This window comes from Saccostrea echinata, unplaced genomic scaffold (assembly GCF_033153115.1).
Source record: "Saccostrea echinata isolate AGI-Se365-2 ecotype Australia unplaced genomic scaffold, CSIRO_AGI_Sech_v1 ptg000004l, whole genome shotgun sequence".
Classification (NCBI taxonomy): Eukaryota; Metazoa; Mollusca; class Bivalvia; order Ostreida; family Ostreidae; genus Saccostrea; species Saccostrea echinata.
Window position 1 is genome coordinate 7,143,897 of NW_026889753.1, and position 16,717 is coordinate 7,160,613.

General features: G+C 34.2%; 1 protein-coding gene and 1 pseudogene across 1 annotated transcript in view; one reads left to right on the plus strand and one right to left on the minus strand.

Moving 5' to 3' along the window:
- LOC133179446 (uncharacterized) overlaps nt 1-14,280 on the minus strand; it is a 31,254-nt gene extending 16,974 nt beyond the window's left edge. The window contains exons 1-5 of the mRNA XM_061314201.1: nt 14,162-14,280; nt 13,916-13,978; nt 12,519-12,800; nt 5,687-5,773; nt 5,302-5,415 (exon numbers count right to left, since the gene is read on the minus strand). Coding sequence (XP_061170185.1) covers nt 5,302-5,415; nt 5,687-5,773; nt 12,519-12,800; nt 13,916-13,978; nt 14,162-14,191 — 576 coding nt within the window. The 5' untranslated portion in view covers nt 14,192-14,280. The remainder of the gene's footprint in view (nt 1-5,301; nt 5,416-5,686; nt 5,774-12,518; nt 12,801-13,915; nt 13,979-14,161) is intronic.
- Nucleotides 14,281-15,138: 858 nt separating this feature from the next.
- Nucleotides 15,139-16,491, plus strand: LOC133179291 (uncharacterized; annotated as a pseudogene).
- The last annotated feature ends 226 nt before the right edge of the window (nt 16,492-16,717 follow it).

Here is a 16,717-nt window from a genome sequence, read left to right on the forward strand (position 1 = left end):
GACGCACATGCGTGATTTTGAACAAAGTATTTCTTCCTGCTATAAGCCTGTAGGCTGTCAGTAGAAACTACAATATATTTTCTGTCCGTAGTGGTATAAATTCAATTACCCGCGCTTGCGCGGGATTTCATCTAGTTGAAAATATATCTCGACAATGAGGAACTAATTCGCTGTAAAGGGAGAATACACATGCACCAATCAGCAAAACATCCAATACTCCTATCACCAAAAGATTAACTGATAAAGTTGATTGTTTTAGATGCACCTAGAAGAAATTTGCACTCTGGTGTCAAGAGTACAGTCAAATTGTTGAGACAGAATTACTGAATACAAAGAATTCGTCAGTGTGTAAAATCTGTATTGCGAAAATGCATTACATGCAGAAAACTCATCCCAGAAAATCACATCCCAGAAGCACCTCCCTTACCTAAAGACAGATTGAGAAAAGAACCCCCTTTTACTGTAACTGGTGTGGACTTCACTGGTGCCTTAAAGGTTCGAAAAAAGAAGGGGGGGGGGGCATGAGGGCAAAGTATACATATCTCTTTTCACATGTGCTAGTACAAGAGCTGTTCACCTGGAATTGGTAACAGACCTTACTGAGGAACAATTTATGTTAGCTTTTTAGAAGATTCTTCAGCAGGAAATCATTCCCAAAATTATGATATCTGACAGTGCAACCACCTATATTTCGATCCTCTAAGGAAATTGAAAAGTAAACATCTTCACATAGTGCACAAGAAACCTTAAACACCCAAGGTACAAGAAATTCATACCTAAAAGAGCACCCTGGTACGGAGGAGTCTGGGAACGACTGATAAGACTCACAAAGAACTGCCTAAGGAAAGTACTGGGACGATCCTTTGTGAATTTAGACACCCTGAACACAGTCATTGTAGAAATTGAATGCATTTTAAATGACCGTCCTCTGACATATGCATCAGCCGACCCACTGGACGAGGATCCGTTAACACCATCTCATTTACTATATGGTAGAAAAATCAAGTCATTACCTTATCCTTAGTACATGTTTCACACCTCGAACAAAGGGTTTTTACTGCTACCAAATCACTTGGTACACTCCAAGCCCAAGCTTCATGGTTGGAAGACTATGCCATTGTGTGCATAATTATTAAACTTATCATTATCAATGATAGGTTACAATCATGGACACAGGGCAAGGTCACTAAACAATGAAAGTTGGATCTGATGTGCTAAACAGTCAATAAAATCTACAGATTTAATAAAGGAAAAAAATCATTTTTCTTCCCTTGTCTTTCTTTCTGAATTAACCAACTTTAGGCAAAATTAAAACATTAAAATATTTAAATTTTAAAAAATCAAAATCATAATTAAGACAGAATTTTAAGAAAGGTTTAGTAATTGTTTTAATATATAGGATATACCCAGAATTTTATCTCATCAAAAAGTGCAAAAAAAAGTTTACTCACCATTTTGTCTTCGATTATAATTAACAAAATTGGATTTTTTTTACAATGTTCAAATACACAGAGACAGTCCTATATTGCTGAAATAGTGTGTAAACTTTCCCTGTAATTGTTGTAAGCCGAGACAATCCAACCGTATACAGATTTTTTTCCTTTTTTCTGTTTTCGTTTTCTGTGGAAATCTGTGCTTTTCAAAAACAATTTATCCATTTTACCTCTAAAAAGAAATCTTTACTAATGCCCACAAGACTCCATTAAAAATGACATGAACATCTTCATACAGAGATTTTGAATCTATAGAAATGAACCTTATTGTGTTTGAAAACTACTCACTGTAGACCGTCACCTGACCTGTTGCAGACAGGTAGATATACCCCCTGAGGGTATAATTATCGCATCTGAGCCTGTACAAAATGGCAACAGTCAGGATCAAATCATCGTTATATTGATTAAATAACAAGAAACACATAAAGATTTGTAATGAAATATATAGAGACAAAAAGGGTTTAATTTCTCGTGTGAAACATGTACTAAGTATGTTGTTAAGGACATTGGCAAGTCAGGGTTTTCCGGAGAAAAAAGGTTTAATACATGGGTTTTTTCGCTTATAAAATAGTGATTGAGAGTGATCTCCCGTGTAGAATTCTCTAAGCGGTGAAAACCAATAAAGCGTATGTCACAGAGGTAAACATAAGCACGTGTACCTCCTTCAACGGGTAGAATCATCTATACAGCAAGAAAGAAAAGCTGTAATGGCTTTGTTGTAAATTGTATTCAGGGACAAAGAGCCAACAGGTCATTATTTACCATAGTTATGCTCAGTTTGCTGGAAAGGGCAAAGATGTGACATATGCTGAAAGGTAGGTCGACCATGCCGACTGAGAACAGTTCTTAGGTCATGTGAAGGAATCGGCATTTAGTAACTACGAATAAAAGTTAAAAATAAATCCATGACAATATTTTTATGACAATGTGTTTCAATTCAGTCAATTACATGATAAAACAATCAACCAGTCTCTTGACCAATTTTAGCTGTTAAGGGACGCAACTCAAAAATAATGATCGGTGCCGGTATATCCATGTCTTGTTTCTAAATATACATTTTTAGCCAAAATATCTAGAAGTCATAGGAAATGAAGATACAATAATGTATATAATACAAAAGCTGTATGAAATAAATGGGTTTTGAAGAAATATTATGGTGAAAAATTATGTAGGTCCCTTTTATCAACATTTTACATAGGAAATGCATTAAGAATTGTGAAAACACTAATTTGACAAAAACTAAAAAAGAATGATGGATTGGTAGGTAAAACGATCCAGAATATAGCCTGTTTAGTACATTTAAACCTACTCAGAAGTTCTTGAAAAATTCTATACAATAACCAGGAACCTTGCCAATGTCCTTAAACTTTTCCCTAGCCATTCGATTTGGTCCCTCGCTTCGCTCGGCACCAAATCTCATGGTACTCGGGAAAAGTTTACCAACATATACTGGGAGTTTGGTTGATGAACATCTAATAACTGATTTGAACCACTTATCTGCAAACAAAGCTTATAATATTCAACAGCAAGTTTTTCAACACTTTTGGGAAAGTTGGAGAAAGGAGTATTTAACATCCTTGAGAGAATATCATCGCATCCAAGGGAAAAATAAAAACATTTAGGTGCGAGACAAAGTTCAAATTTATGATGAAAACCCTTGAATTATTTGGAAACTGGCAAAAATTGAGAAACTTATTCCAGGCCAAGATGGACTTACAAGACCTGTTATATTAAAGACCAAAACGGTGTGACTTCCCGACCAATCTCAAAACTTTATCCATTAGAACTGAATTCTGGAGATGAGAATGAACATTCCATACCTTTAAAAGATCGCAAGATCAAACTCAGAGCGATGGAACAAATCCGAACATGCGCTAAGTGAAATAATGTTATTTTCATGTGACATTGTAAATAACTTTTTTAAAGAATATTTTGCATTTTTCATTTAAAACCGTCTTTTATTTCTTTGTCCAATGACTTACTCAATTCGTACTTTTGTGGGCCGGAGCTCGAGAATGTTGTGAAATATGGAGAATTTTTTGGACCGGAGAATGTTGTGAAATATGGACATTAGTACATGTACCTTTCTTATTTACCTTGATTTATCATGATTATGTAAATGACATTTACTGAATTATGACGCATAAAGGTGTGACTTCATAAAGATTACTACGACGTTATGTAGATAACAGTTTTGAGTTTCAATAAACAACTATACGATACAGAGGTGTTTTACTTTAGCTACATTCCTAACACTACGTCACCAGTGGATTTTGACCTTGCCCTTCGAAAACTTCCTGTATCGGAATTAGGCAAATTCGGGTCCTGACATTTCAAATAACAAGTCTTTCCATTAATTAATATAGCAAAATACCAAAGATTAGGTACTACAATAGGACACACTCAAACTGCACAACATGTTTGGAATACATCTTATAATTTTTAAAATTTATTACATGTATGTCTATTTGTATCTATCGATCGAACCTAGGTTGAAGGGCAATGTATTTATATATTTTGAGATTCGCTGCAAAAAGTGGTGACAATAGCTTAATGGGACAGGTCATAAAAGTTTCAATTATATAAAAATTGCTATGAAATGTATATATTTGCTGTTTTAATTACACATTAATCAAGTTTCAATTATAAACAATTTCCCCTAAAACTCCTTCCTAAGCAAAACTTCTTCATTTAAATCTTTAATTTCAGAGCGGTAATAAAGTTATCTTTTGAAATGCATGTACTACACTGTAACATAAGAGGGCCATTGGGTCACATGCTTACCTGTGCAGTATACTACCGTAGCTGAATCGCTTCCTAGGTACAAAAATAGTACTTTGGAGACAAACATCTACGTGTGAGTATAATTGTCTTATTACAGCATCTAACTCTAGTTTGATCTCTTGAAACTCATTTTTTCCATCACAAGGGGACTGTATATTTCCGACTTCTCTCTGACTGGGGATTGACGTGAAAAAAACTATTATTATACCTTTTGTAAATAATGACTAGTAAAATAGAATCTGATTGGCCAAGACAGTCACGTGACCGTCGTGTTTTCCCTGCAACAAAACTTCGTGTTTCACGATTGTGACGTCACAAAGAGTACTACAGAGTTAGATCGTTTATATCGTTGATTGATTGTGTCAATTTAATTAAACGTTTTAAATATAAATATTTAGAAAAGTGTTTTCATGGGTTGGGTTTAAATGCTACTAGTGTGTAAATCACACTGACTTGTCACGAAAGTTTTTTTTAAATGAAGCGCGGCTAGTGGTGTAACTTACACCTGTTTCATATTGTTCTTATCAAATGTTTACTTTATTCATTGGATCTTCATTATATTCTGCATTGTGTTTGATTCGGTATAATAAACAATTTATTGCATGAATGTTCGGGAGACATGAAGATATTTTCGCCCATGAAAAATCATATTCCCCGAGGGCGTTGCCCTCGGGGAATATGATTTTTCATGGGCGAAGAAATCTTCATGTCTCCCTCACTATCATGCAATAAATGTATATTGTTCGATGGTGGTGTCCGTATTTACTTTGACTTTTTCATGTCTGCTATATATGAACTTAAATTCAGATCTGTTGATCAACGCTGTGATAATGTTCGAAATTTGCATACTTTTCATCATATTTTGATATTTGCTTCTCTTTTCTATCAGTATAAGTCATCAAAATGATAAACATTGGTATATTTCAAATTTCTTAACTTAGAATATTAGCCCTCAGAAAATTTCCTCTTGATTATACATGGCAGCTCAGTTGAGAACTGTCAATATCGATTGCAATAATCCTACCTTCATAAAAAACTTGTTCCATTCATTTGAAATCATATTGGAACTGTATGTGTCGTCACTTAGGAAGTTATTCTCCAAAGAAGTCTTCATTGCAGATTTCACAGTGGCTTTGTCCTACAATTAACGTGCTAACCATGTAAACATAATATTATATACATAAATATATGAAAGAATGGTTGCGAATAACTGAAAGGGATATTATATTTAATTTTGCAAAGGTATCAAGTTATCGGTGTATAGTAAACTTAGTTTTTCCCTGACAAAATAATTCAGAACTTGATATATTTTGCGTCTACTAACATTTAGTATCGACAACTTCATGTAAACTGTGAGTATATTTTGATCAGAATTTGGGCAATACAGTGTTTTTATTTAATTATTTTACCTCATTTAAATCCGGATTTCTGTAGACTGATAACAAAATAAGGCAAACAAATGTTGGTATACCTGCTACTATAGAGGATACCATCATCTGGGAAAAAAGAATAAGAAAACTATTCCAGGAATGATTAAAATCACTTGTAACACTAGTTACATGCACACTTCCAAAATGATTTTAAAAAGAGGAATATGTCTGTTAAAAAAGTTGCATGTAACAAGCATATTCAGATTTCTTTCAAATGCTTAATTTAAATTAAATTTTAAATACAATATATACATATTAACTGAATATTTTCTTCTTTATTTCAAGTGAAAATTGTAAAATGAGGCAATTTTTAACATAGAATGATTTAAAGCAATAGCAATGCCTTTGTGTCATAAATCAAAACTAAAGCAACGACACGTTTGTGCCGCTGTCCGGTATCTACTTGGAGTGGATTTTAGGTCACCTAGTCAATAGTGATAGGAGGCAGGGCTATCGACCAGCGTCATCTCTCAAGTCGAATTTGTATATGTATCGATTTACAATAAATACAGATATATGTCAATATGAAATTAAAAGATTTTCTTTGTAAAAATTGTAAGGACATAAAATATTATAACAATTTGCTCAATTTTGCAAATGGTAGGCCTACCAAATACGCTCTAAAACCTGAATTAGATCGAGGTCATGTTTTAAAATAATTGTGTTCACAAGTACACACGCAGCTGGATACATGCCTCTAATTATTAAGAATCGGTAAGGGGAGAGAATAATGCACTAAAACGAAATACATGTAGTTCCTGAACTTGCAAGGGAATGTAAGTAGGTCACCCAAACTAAATTAAGATGCTTCATATATACGTAAGAAGAGAAAATTGCGCTTTGAAAACCATTTCCAGTTCAACGGTTTATTTGAAAGGAAAGAAATTGAGTTGGTTGATATGTATTTACCCTGAAATTTTTATTTTAATTTTTGCGAACATTTGCATTTTGGCGGAAAACGAACCTCGAGATTTTAACCAACATGACCAGTGAGAGGATTGTTGACGGGCTTTCATTTGAAGGTGCCTCACTATTCAAAGAAAATTAATGACGACGTTATATGAGAAAACGTCAACATAGTTGCCTATGGAAAATACTATATGGACGAAATTAATTTTGAAGCATCCTCATATCGTGCGTTACACTGTGAAGACGAGGCTTTTATGAGGTCCTTATAAAATCTTATAAAATCCTTTGAAAAACACCATTTGTACTTGAATTATATGAAAACACACCCATATCGTGTTAATACATGTATAGAGTTGATTTAAATTTGCTTTTTATATCCAGATTTTCGGCGCGATTACAGTTGAGCCTAAAAGTACATAAACATGCTATATAGGAAAATTTTCTTTTAACAAGAAGGGTTAACGATCAAAAGGCGTAAAAAATACATAGGAATTATAATATATAGAAAAAAAAAACACTTCCCAAAACAATGATACATTTTAACGCTAGACCGCTCGACTATGTAGCCAAGTCAAAAAACCTTGTTTTCGATTCCGATGGAATTCTCGTGGTACCGTATACTCTAGGTCAAAAAGAATAGAAGTGAGATACAGCTACATGTACAGTGTATTTGGACATAAGTTTTAATTGAGGATCGTTACCGATACATAATGCAATGAAATTAAATTTATTTAAACCACATTTAATTAACAATGACTCTTAAACTAATATAGCTGCGCTAACTGGAGAAATAACAAGAAGCCCATGGGCCACAACGCTCACCTGAGTAGCTTTAGCCCTGCCCTCATTGTGGCCCAACCTATCCCCGGGGGCCATGATTTGAACAAATTAAAATCTACCATACCTCAGAGAGCTTCCATATAAGTTTCAGCTTTTCTGGTCCTAAGGTTCTTGAGATGAAGATTTTTAAATATTTTTCCTGTATGTTTAAATGAAAAACTTGAATTCCCTATTATGGCTCCATCCTACCCCCGGGGCCATGATTTGAACAATTTAGAATCTATACTACCCCAGGATGCTTCCACATAAGTTTCAATTTTTCTGGCCCAGTGGTTCTCTAGAAGAATATTTTTAAAGATCTTTCGTATATGTTTCAATGTAAAACTTGGATTCTCTATTGTGGCCCCACTCTATACAAGCCCAAGGGACCATGATTTGTACAATTTAGAATCTACCATACCTCAGAAACCTTCCATATAAGTTTCAGCTTTTCTGGTCATAAGGTTCTTGAGAAGGAGACTTTTACATATTTTTCCTGTGTGTTTAAATGTCAAACTTGAATTCCCTATTTTGGCCCCATCCTACCCCCGGGGCCATGATTCAAACAATTAAGAATCGACACTAAATCTGGATGCTTATAATTTTCACCTTGCTTGGCCCAGTGGTTCATGAGAAAATTTTTAAATGGCCCCTGCCTATATTGTCTTTTCTTGATTATCTCCCTTGGAAGGAAGCTTGGTCCTTCATTTTAATAAAATGTATTTCCCTTCATCCAAGAATTCTTTGTACCAATTTTGGTTAAAATTGGCCCAGTGGTTCTTGAGGAGAAGATGAAAATGTGAAAAGTTTACAGACGGACGGACAGACAGACAGACGACGGACAACAGAAGATCAGTAAAGCTCACTTGAGCTTTAAACCTCAGGCGAGCTAGCAAGAGGCCCAATTGCCACTTCACTCACCTTAGCACATTAGCTTGGAAGAAGCACAAATCAGTTCAGTATTGAGAAGTTTACGGGGGGGGGATTTGAATTAAAAACCTTTCTATATCAATATAACAAATGGTTTTGTTGTTCTTCAGCAGAAAATTTTAAAAGATTTTCCCCACATATTCCTTTGTAAAAACTTGATCCGCAATTGTGCCCCCCCCCCCTAACCCTAGGGGATCATGATTTGAACAAACTTGAATCTACAATACCTGATGATGCTTCCATATACATGTAAATATGACTAATAATGGTTTTCTGTTCTTGAGAAGATTTTTTCCTATGTATTTCTATGTAAAACTTTGATACCCCATTGTGGTTCCTCCCCACCTCCAAGGGGTCATGATTTGAACAAACTTGAATCTACACTACCTGAGAATGCTCCCATATCAATATGACTAAACAAAACTTTGCTGTTCTTTAGAAAAAGATTTTTTTCCTATATATATTATGTAAAATTTTGATCTCCCATTGTGGCCCCCTAGGTACCCCGGGGGTCAGCATTTCAACAAATTTGAATCTCTACTACCTGAGAATGCTTCCATATCAATATGACTAAAATGGCTGTGCTGTTCTTGAGAAGAAGATTTTTCCCTATATATATTTATGTAAAACTTTGATCCCCGATTACGACCCCTCCCTACCCTCGGGGGTCATGATTTAAACAAACTTGAATCTACACTACCTGAGGATGCTTTCATATCAATATGACTAAACAGGACGTTTTTGTTCTTGAGAATAAGATTTTTAAGGATTTTTTCCTATAAATTCCTATGTATAACTTTGATCCCGCATTGTGACCCCATCCTTACCCCTGGGATCATGATTTGAACAAATGTGAATCTACACTATGTAAAAAAGAATTCCTATAAGTTTTAACTTTTTTGCCCCAACGGTTTTTGAGAAGAAGATTTTTAAAACATGCCACCAAATTTTCATTATTTCTCAATTATCTCCCCTTGAATGAGGGCAAGGCCCTTCATTTGGACAAACTTGAATCCCCTTTACCCAAGAATGCTTTTTGGTAAGTTTGGTTGAAATTGGCTCAGTGCTTCTGGAAGAGAAGTCGAAAATGTTATAAGATTACAGACAGACAGACGGACGGACTACAGACAAGATGTGATCAGAGCTCACATGAGCTTTCAGCTCAGGTGAGCAGATAATGTACAAAAGACAGAGAAATTCCCTTTATAAGGATACTTACATTATAATTATAGTAAGATCGTTAACCCTAGTATTGTACAAAAGCTATCGTGCTAAGCAATAAATGTGCAAAATATAAATCCATATAATTCCTAAAATATTAGGTGTGACAAATGAATAGACAGACACACAGACACGTGCCGGGTAAATACATGAAATCAATATATGTATGTGTCGCTCGGTTCTTTAGGCGGCACGAAAACTAGGCGTCCTTATGAGTTATCCAAATACGTGCATTTAAATCATTTAGTTTAAGAAATTAAAAAATTCAAATCAGATGTGTTTGCTGGAGTCTTTTAATTTCAAGATAGGTATTCTTAGTCTATTTCCATGCACTCCTTTCTCAAACACTACCATAAAATTGACTATTACAAAGAAAAAGCATTTTATTCACTAAATTTAACTAAAAGCTAGAAAAGGACACGATTAGGTATTATTATATGATTGAATAATTCCTATCTCTCTGATTGGCTGAGAACCAAAAATGTAGAAAAAATACTACATCATGTTCACCTGCATTTATTGTACATTAGACGAAAAACAGATTTGGAAATTCCAAAGTTATACAAGTTTTGGAAAGTTATTTCACTTGTACTTGACTTCCACTCAGGTGAACATATAAAATCTGAGGTGAGGGGTCAATGTGGAGGGAGGGGTTCGAGGGACTTGTCCAACCTTTCCACACTTTTTTCTGAACGTAAATTTTTAATGTAGTGTTAAATATCCATTGAGAGGCTGTCCCCGGTTAATGGACCTTAACAACCTAACTCCTCCCCCCAAATAATAAAAAAATGTTGTTTGTTTATTGTTTAAAGTCCTTCTCGAGAATTTTTCACTCATACGGAGACGCCAACACTTGACGCGGAGGAGAGCTGCAAATTTTGACCTAAACTCGATCGGCACTTAGGGCCATTGTTTGTTTGTTTGTATGTTGTTTAACGTCCCTCTCGAGAATTTTTCACTCATATAGAGACACCACCACTTGCCGTGGAGAACTGCAAATTTTGTCCTATACTCGGCACTTACGGCCATTGAGCAGTGAGGGATCTTTTTCGTGCCAGCACCTACTGCGACACGGGACCTCGGTTTATACGGTCTCATCCGAAGGACCGGTCTCCACGTCCCACAACGGGATTCGAAGGATCAACTCCTTACTCCGCGATTCTAGAGCAGACGCTCCAACCACTGCGCCACACGAGCGACATAAAAAATAATTAAAATTTGGAATGGGAGAATTCTCCTGTTTTTTTTGTTTTTTGGAGGGGGGGGGGGGGGCTAGTCGAAGATATAATTTAGGTAAGTTGTCATTTTTTTTAATTATAATATCCCGCCCCCTTTTTAAAAACTCGATCATATATATATATATATATATATATATATATATATATATATATATATATATATATATATATATATATATATATATATACGTGCCTGACATTTATTATTTTAACTACATTGCACCATTCAATTGCAAAGATTTCAGAATTACAAATTGATATAACAGGTCATGTTTATTTTAGCCCAGTTTCTCTCATTGCATTTGGCTAGGATTTAAGCTAATGCAAAACATTTAAGATGGCATGGATTGCTTAATGAGTTTGCATCATTTATTCGTAATGAATCATATAAGGAAATAATTACTGCTGTTTTTTTTTATTCAATACTATGATTCAGGCACATTCATCTCGTTCTTCGGGCTCGCTGAACATTGTTTTCCTCAGGTGGCCAAATCATCGGATTGACCTCAAAAACAGGAGGCCCCGGGGCCACATAGCTCACCTGAGCACTTTTGCTAGGATAAAGCAGAAATCAGTTCAGTCTTGAAAAGTTTAAATATAAAAATGGGGGGTGGGTGGGTGGGTTATGATTTTGAAGACTTGAATCTACACTACCTGAGACTGCTTCTATTTAAATATGACTAATCATGGCTTTGCAGTTCTTGAGAAGAAGATTTTTAAAGATTTTTCCTATGTATTCCTATTTAAAACTTTGATCGCCCATTGTGGCCCCACCCTATCCCCGGGGATCATGATTTGAACAAACTTGAATCTACACTACCTGAGGATATAGATATGACCAAGCATGCCTTTACTGTTCTTGAGAAGATTTTTAAAGATTTTTCCAATGTAAAACAATGATCACCCATTGTGGCCTCACCCTACCCCCGGGGGTCATGATTTGAACAAACTACACTACACTACCCCACAATGATTCCACATAAGTTCATATTTTCAAACACAGTGGATCTTGATAAGAAAATTTTTAAATAATGCCATTAATTTTTCACGAATTCATAATTATTTGCCCTTGGAAGAACGCAGGACCCTTCATTTGAACAAATGTAAATCTCCTTTACCCAAGGATACTTTGTGGCAAGTTTGGTTGAAATTGGCCCAATGGTTCTTGAGAAGAAGATGAAAATAAGAAAAGTTTACGACAACGCCAACTACGACGACGACAACAACGACAGACAACGGACAAATTTCGATCAGAAAAGCTCACTTGAGCCTTTGGCTCAGATGAGCTAATAAGTGTATAATATTTGAATAATTGTAATTGGAAATTTATTCCTGTCAAGTTTTATTTTTTAAAATATGAATGAATCGATTAATAGATTGGTTTATTATAAAAGAAATGAGACTAAGTAAAAGTATTCAAGGATATATTGGGTCATATTTTTTTTGTTTTTGTGTAGTTTTAGCTTCACGTGCAATACAATAATTTATACGTTTAACAAATGCACAATATTTTATGATCACATATTTTCTATAATTTCAATTGAAAAATATTAAATGAAAAATGAGTTGATTTCTAAAAATTAGGGGGAAAAAAGACATTTTGAAATGTCAACTGGGATACCTGTATATACATGTATTTGAACAATAATTACATTTATTTAAAATGGTATAGTGCAGTTAGAAAGAGGACTTACTGTTTTATTGAAATCTTTCTTCTTTTTCTCTTTCTCTTCAGGGTGAGATGGAACACGTATTTGAAAAAACCAAAGAACGAACAAAATCAACTGAATAATAATGTTCAATGCATTGAATGCAATAATAACTCCTGCACAAACGTTCTGCATCAAGATTCCATCACTAAAAGACCCAAATGAGGAAATGCCGATGTTTTTCATGGACGTATCAATGTCATCTGTGGTAGAATATCCTTCATAAAGTAATGCCGCACAGGCGATAACGAGCGCCGCATAATTCAGCTAAAGAACCGAAAATATTAAGTATATATATATATATATATATATATATATATATATATATATATATATATATATATATATATATATATATATATATATATATATATATATATATATATATATATATATATATATATATATATATATATATATATATATATATATATATATATATATATATATATATATATATATATATATATATATATATATATATATATATATATATATATATATATATATATATATATATATATATATATATATATTAATTAGGGATGTCAATTTTATTCGGACAGCTTAGTCAAATAGTCGTCGGCTTTAGTCGAATGATAGTCGAATAGTTCGTTCCTTCTGTTTATTTATTCTTTATGAATAGTTGCATAACGTCAGATCTTATGGGATTGCAGGTTGAAACTCTATAATTTGAATTAATCTACAAAACCAACAAATTCTTGAACGTCCTCTCCATTTACAACAATAAGAGGTAAATAATTCTTGATAATCATGTTTGTGATAGCAACAATTTTCTTTCCGGCTCTGCTTTTTTGGCATTTTTGCTTACTTAAGAAAAGTTTCACTTAAAGACTGTGTTTACTATATGACCTGTATGTTTGACGCATTTGGCATATGATATATCATATTTGATCATGTTCCACTTCAGAATACAAGTTCAGTTTCACATAACCTTGATAACGTACTTTTAACTGTTTTTCCATCCTGACGTTTTTTAAAGTGTATCAAAATTGTAGATTTTGGAAGCGTATTTGCCGAAAATAAATCGACATATAAATAATTTCCTTTAAACAGTTAAACCATACCCCGAATTTTACTTACGAGAACATTGATCTGTACATGTATATAAATGAAAATTATAACATAAAATGGGCAAATCCAAGTTTATTACCTTGAATTATTTTTTTTTAGGTAACACATTTTTAACGAATAACCGACTAAAGAAATTTTAGTCCAGTACTCGGTATGATCGAACGATAGTCGAGTACTCGAATATTCGTTGATATCCCTAATATATATATATATATATATATATATATATATATATATATATATATATATATATATATATATATATATATATATATAGTTTATGTTACCGTTTCTCCTGTTTGAAGCAGAAAAAGGAGGGTTTTTAAAATTTCATGTATCTTCTTTTCATTCTGAAACGTAAATTGTAATAAAATAAAATTTAAATAAAGATCTAATTGATGCATATGATAGGTACAATTTCGGTGGGGGGTACTGAATCCATAAAACATGAAACATTAATAACTGAAATGAATATTCTTATTGATGATAAATTTTTTTAGAATTATACCTGTATATTAATATACAAGTCGTACCTTATCACTTTGAGATTGCCCATTTGTCATTTTTCGCTTTTGGAGTAACTGTATTGATCTGCTGTATTTTCTCAACTTTTTTTGTAAGGAAAATTCTTTTTTAAGTGTTTGATGAATTTAGAAGTCTTATTCCGGTTGTCTGAAAAGAAACCACATAGTATAATGTAATTATTTTTTGCTACATGTTTAACATAAAGAACACAGTAATACGGTATACGAACCATTATTTGCTGCATATTTCAGCTTCAGGATAAAAAAAGCATCATTTTAGATGATTAGCATAAGTATTATCAAGAAACATCAAACAAATTATAAGCAAAATTGCACATTTCTTATGAAGTAGATTTCCATTATTGCAAAAGAATACATGTATACATGGTATATCTTACATGTAGCACATTTCTCTTTTCTGCTTGAACTTTCAGACTTTCAGTGAGGCATTACATTCTCGGCTACACATAAATAGCGTCTCTCAAATAGTTACCTAGATTCTCATTGGTTGCCAGATTAGCTCATCAATACTAAAATTTACACAGCTTTGATTCACGGGTGATATACACATGGGATAAAAATGGGTCAGACGCGTCAACGAGTGACGCAAAGAACCAATTACATCGTTTCTTACAATAAAGACGTGTGGTTTATGTCATCAGATCGTTTTTTAACAACAATCTAAAGTTGCTAAAGTTATTAATTTCTTAACCAATGAGAATGTAGGTCACCATTTGAGAGACGCTCATTATGTATCGCCGAGAATGTCACGCCTTACTGAAAGTTGAAGCAGAAAAGAGAATTGAACTATTCAGGACCAAGTTGAATAACTTGCCCTTCTTTGACTAGGCACATGTATACCGCTGAAATCAATAAGAATTCAAACAGCGTATCAAATAATAACAAGATAATATATCGTTGCGAAGCATAAACTCGGCCGATAACATATCACGTGACGTTGTCATGATACCTTGGATAACGTAATGATGTCGATGATTTATGCAAATGATGGACTTCCTAATAAACGCATGATCAATGAGAAGTGAAAAAAAAAACATCGTTGTGTCATATCAAATGTAGTTAACCTAAAACAAAGTTTGGTATCAATTCTAAGTTCTGTAATCATCCGGAAAGTCGTATCGGGTAGCTTTTTTTCAATACACATATCGACTCTGGGTAGCACTTCTTGTGTGAAATTTTTTTAAAAGTATATAAGATTCTGATTTCTTCTCCTAATTGGGTGCGTCAGTCTCAAATGAGATGATAAGCTTACCATGTGATTCATAGATAAAGCAAACGTGATTCAGCAAAATTTTTACGCTCTTGGATTTTTTTTATTAATTATCTGTGTTTTAGTTTAGTGCAGTAGTTTTAGTTTAGATAATTTGTGTGAACTTTTTTATTGGACTTATTTTAGTGGTTTCAAGACGGAGAAGCGCAAGGCGCAGGATAAACCCCAGTCTGAATTAACAAGTAAAAAGCAGGCACATGACTGTAGTGTGTCCGATTCCGAGTCGGATGCGGACAATACGAAAGACGAATTTGAGGAACTTCTATCCGAAGTGATGGAAGAAAAAGAAAGTGATCCCGACGATCTCTTAGAAGAGCCGGCAGAATGTTTTGGTTCTGACGACAAATGTAGTGAATCAATTTATGAGAAATTAGCGAAAGTCGCGAATGAAGGCATGCGGACATAGTTTAACAATGACAAAATAAAGGAGATCAGTGAAAAATACAGCAGACCGAAAAACGTTGCAAATCTGGTCACGCCTAAAGTAAACGGCAAAATCTGGGCACATCTGAACAGAAAAGTCAGAACACATGACGTCCGATTTCAAAAAACTCAGGCACTGGTGTGCAAGGCTTTTGTACCACAACTCCAACAGTTAGATTCACTGCTCAAGTCAAAAAAGAAGGGGGGGGGGTGTGAAGCAGCTCCGATTGGTGAGGATCGAAACTGGCGATGGACAGCCTCAAATTAGTGACTTTTGAGTTGCGACCTTTCATACCGGCGCAGAGAGCTAATAGTTCAGCCGGACTAAAAAGAGGAGTTCAAGGCTTTGTGCTCCAATGATCATCCGGTGACTGACAACGTGTTCGGTGATGACCTCGGAAAAGTTGTTGAGGATATCGTTAAAGGCAATAAAGTGGGGTCCAAGATATCTGGAACGTTTCCTAAGGATAGAAAATCTTATAACAGGAAACCTTTCGGCCATGGATACAAGTCAAATTACACTCAGTATGGAGGGTCGGGGAAACTGTCCCATTTTTTAGGCCATAGATCCACGCCTCACTTTCGGAAAAAGGTTCCAAGCACTCAATACAAACAGCGGAAATGAAAACTAAAAACAAAGTGAGTAAACTTGATATGATTTTATGAACACAAATGATAGTTTCCAATCCATCATTTTAAAATGGAGACACTAAAAGCCGCAATAAAGATTGCTTCATGGCCTCAATAGATCTACAAGATGCGTATTATTCCTGTAGGATCAAGTAATAATGACAGAAAATGTTTACGATTTTTGTGGAACGGACAAAAATATAAGTATACATGTTTGGCAA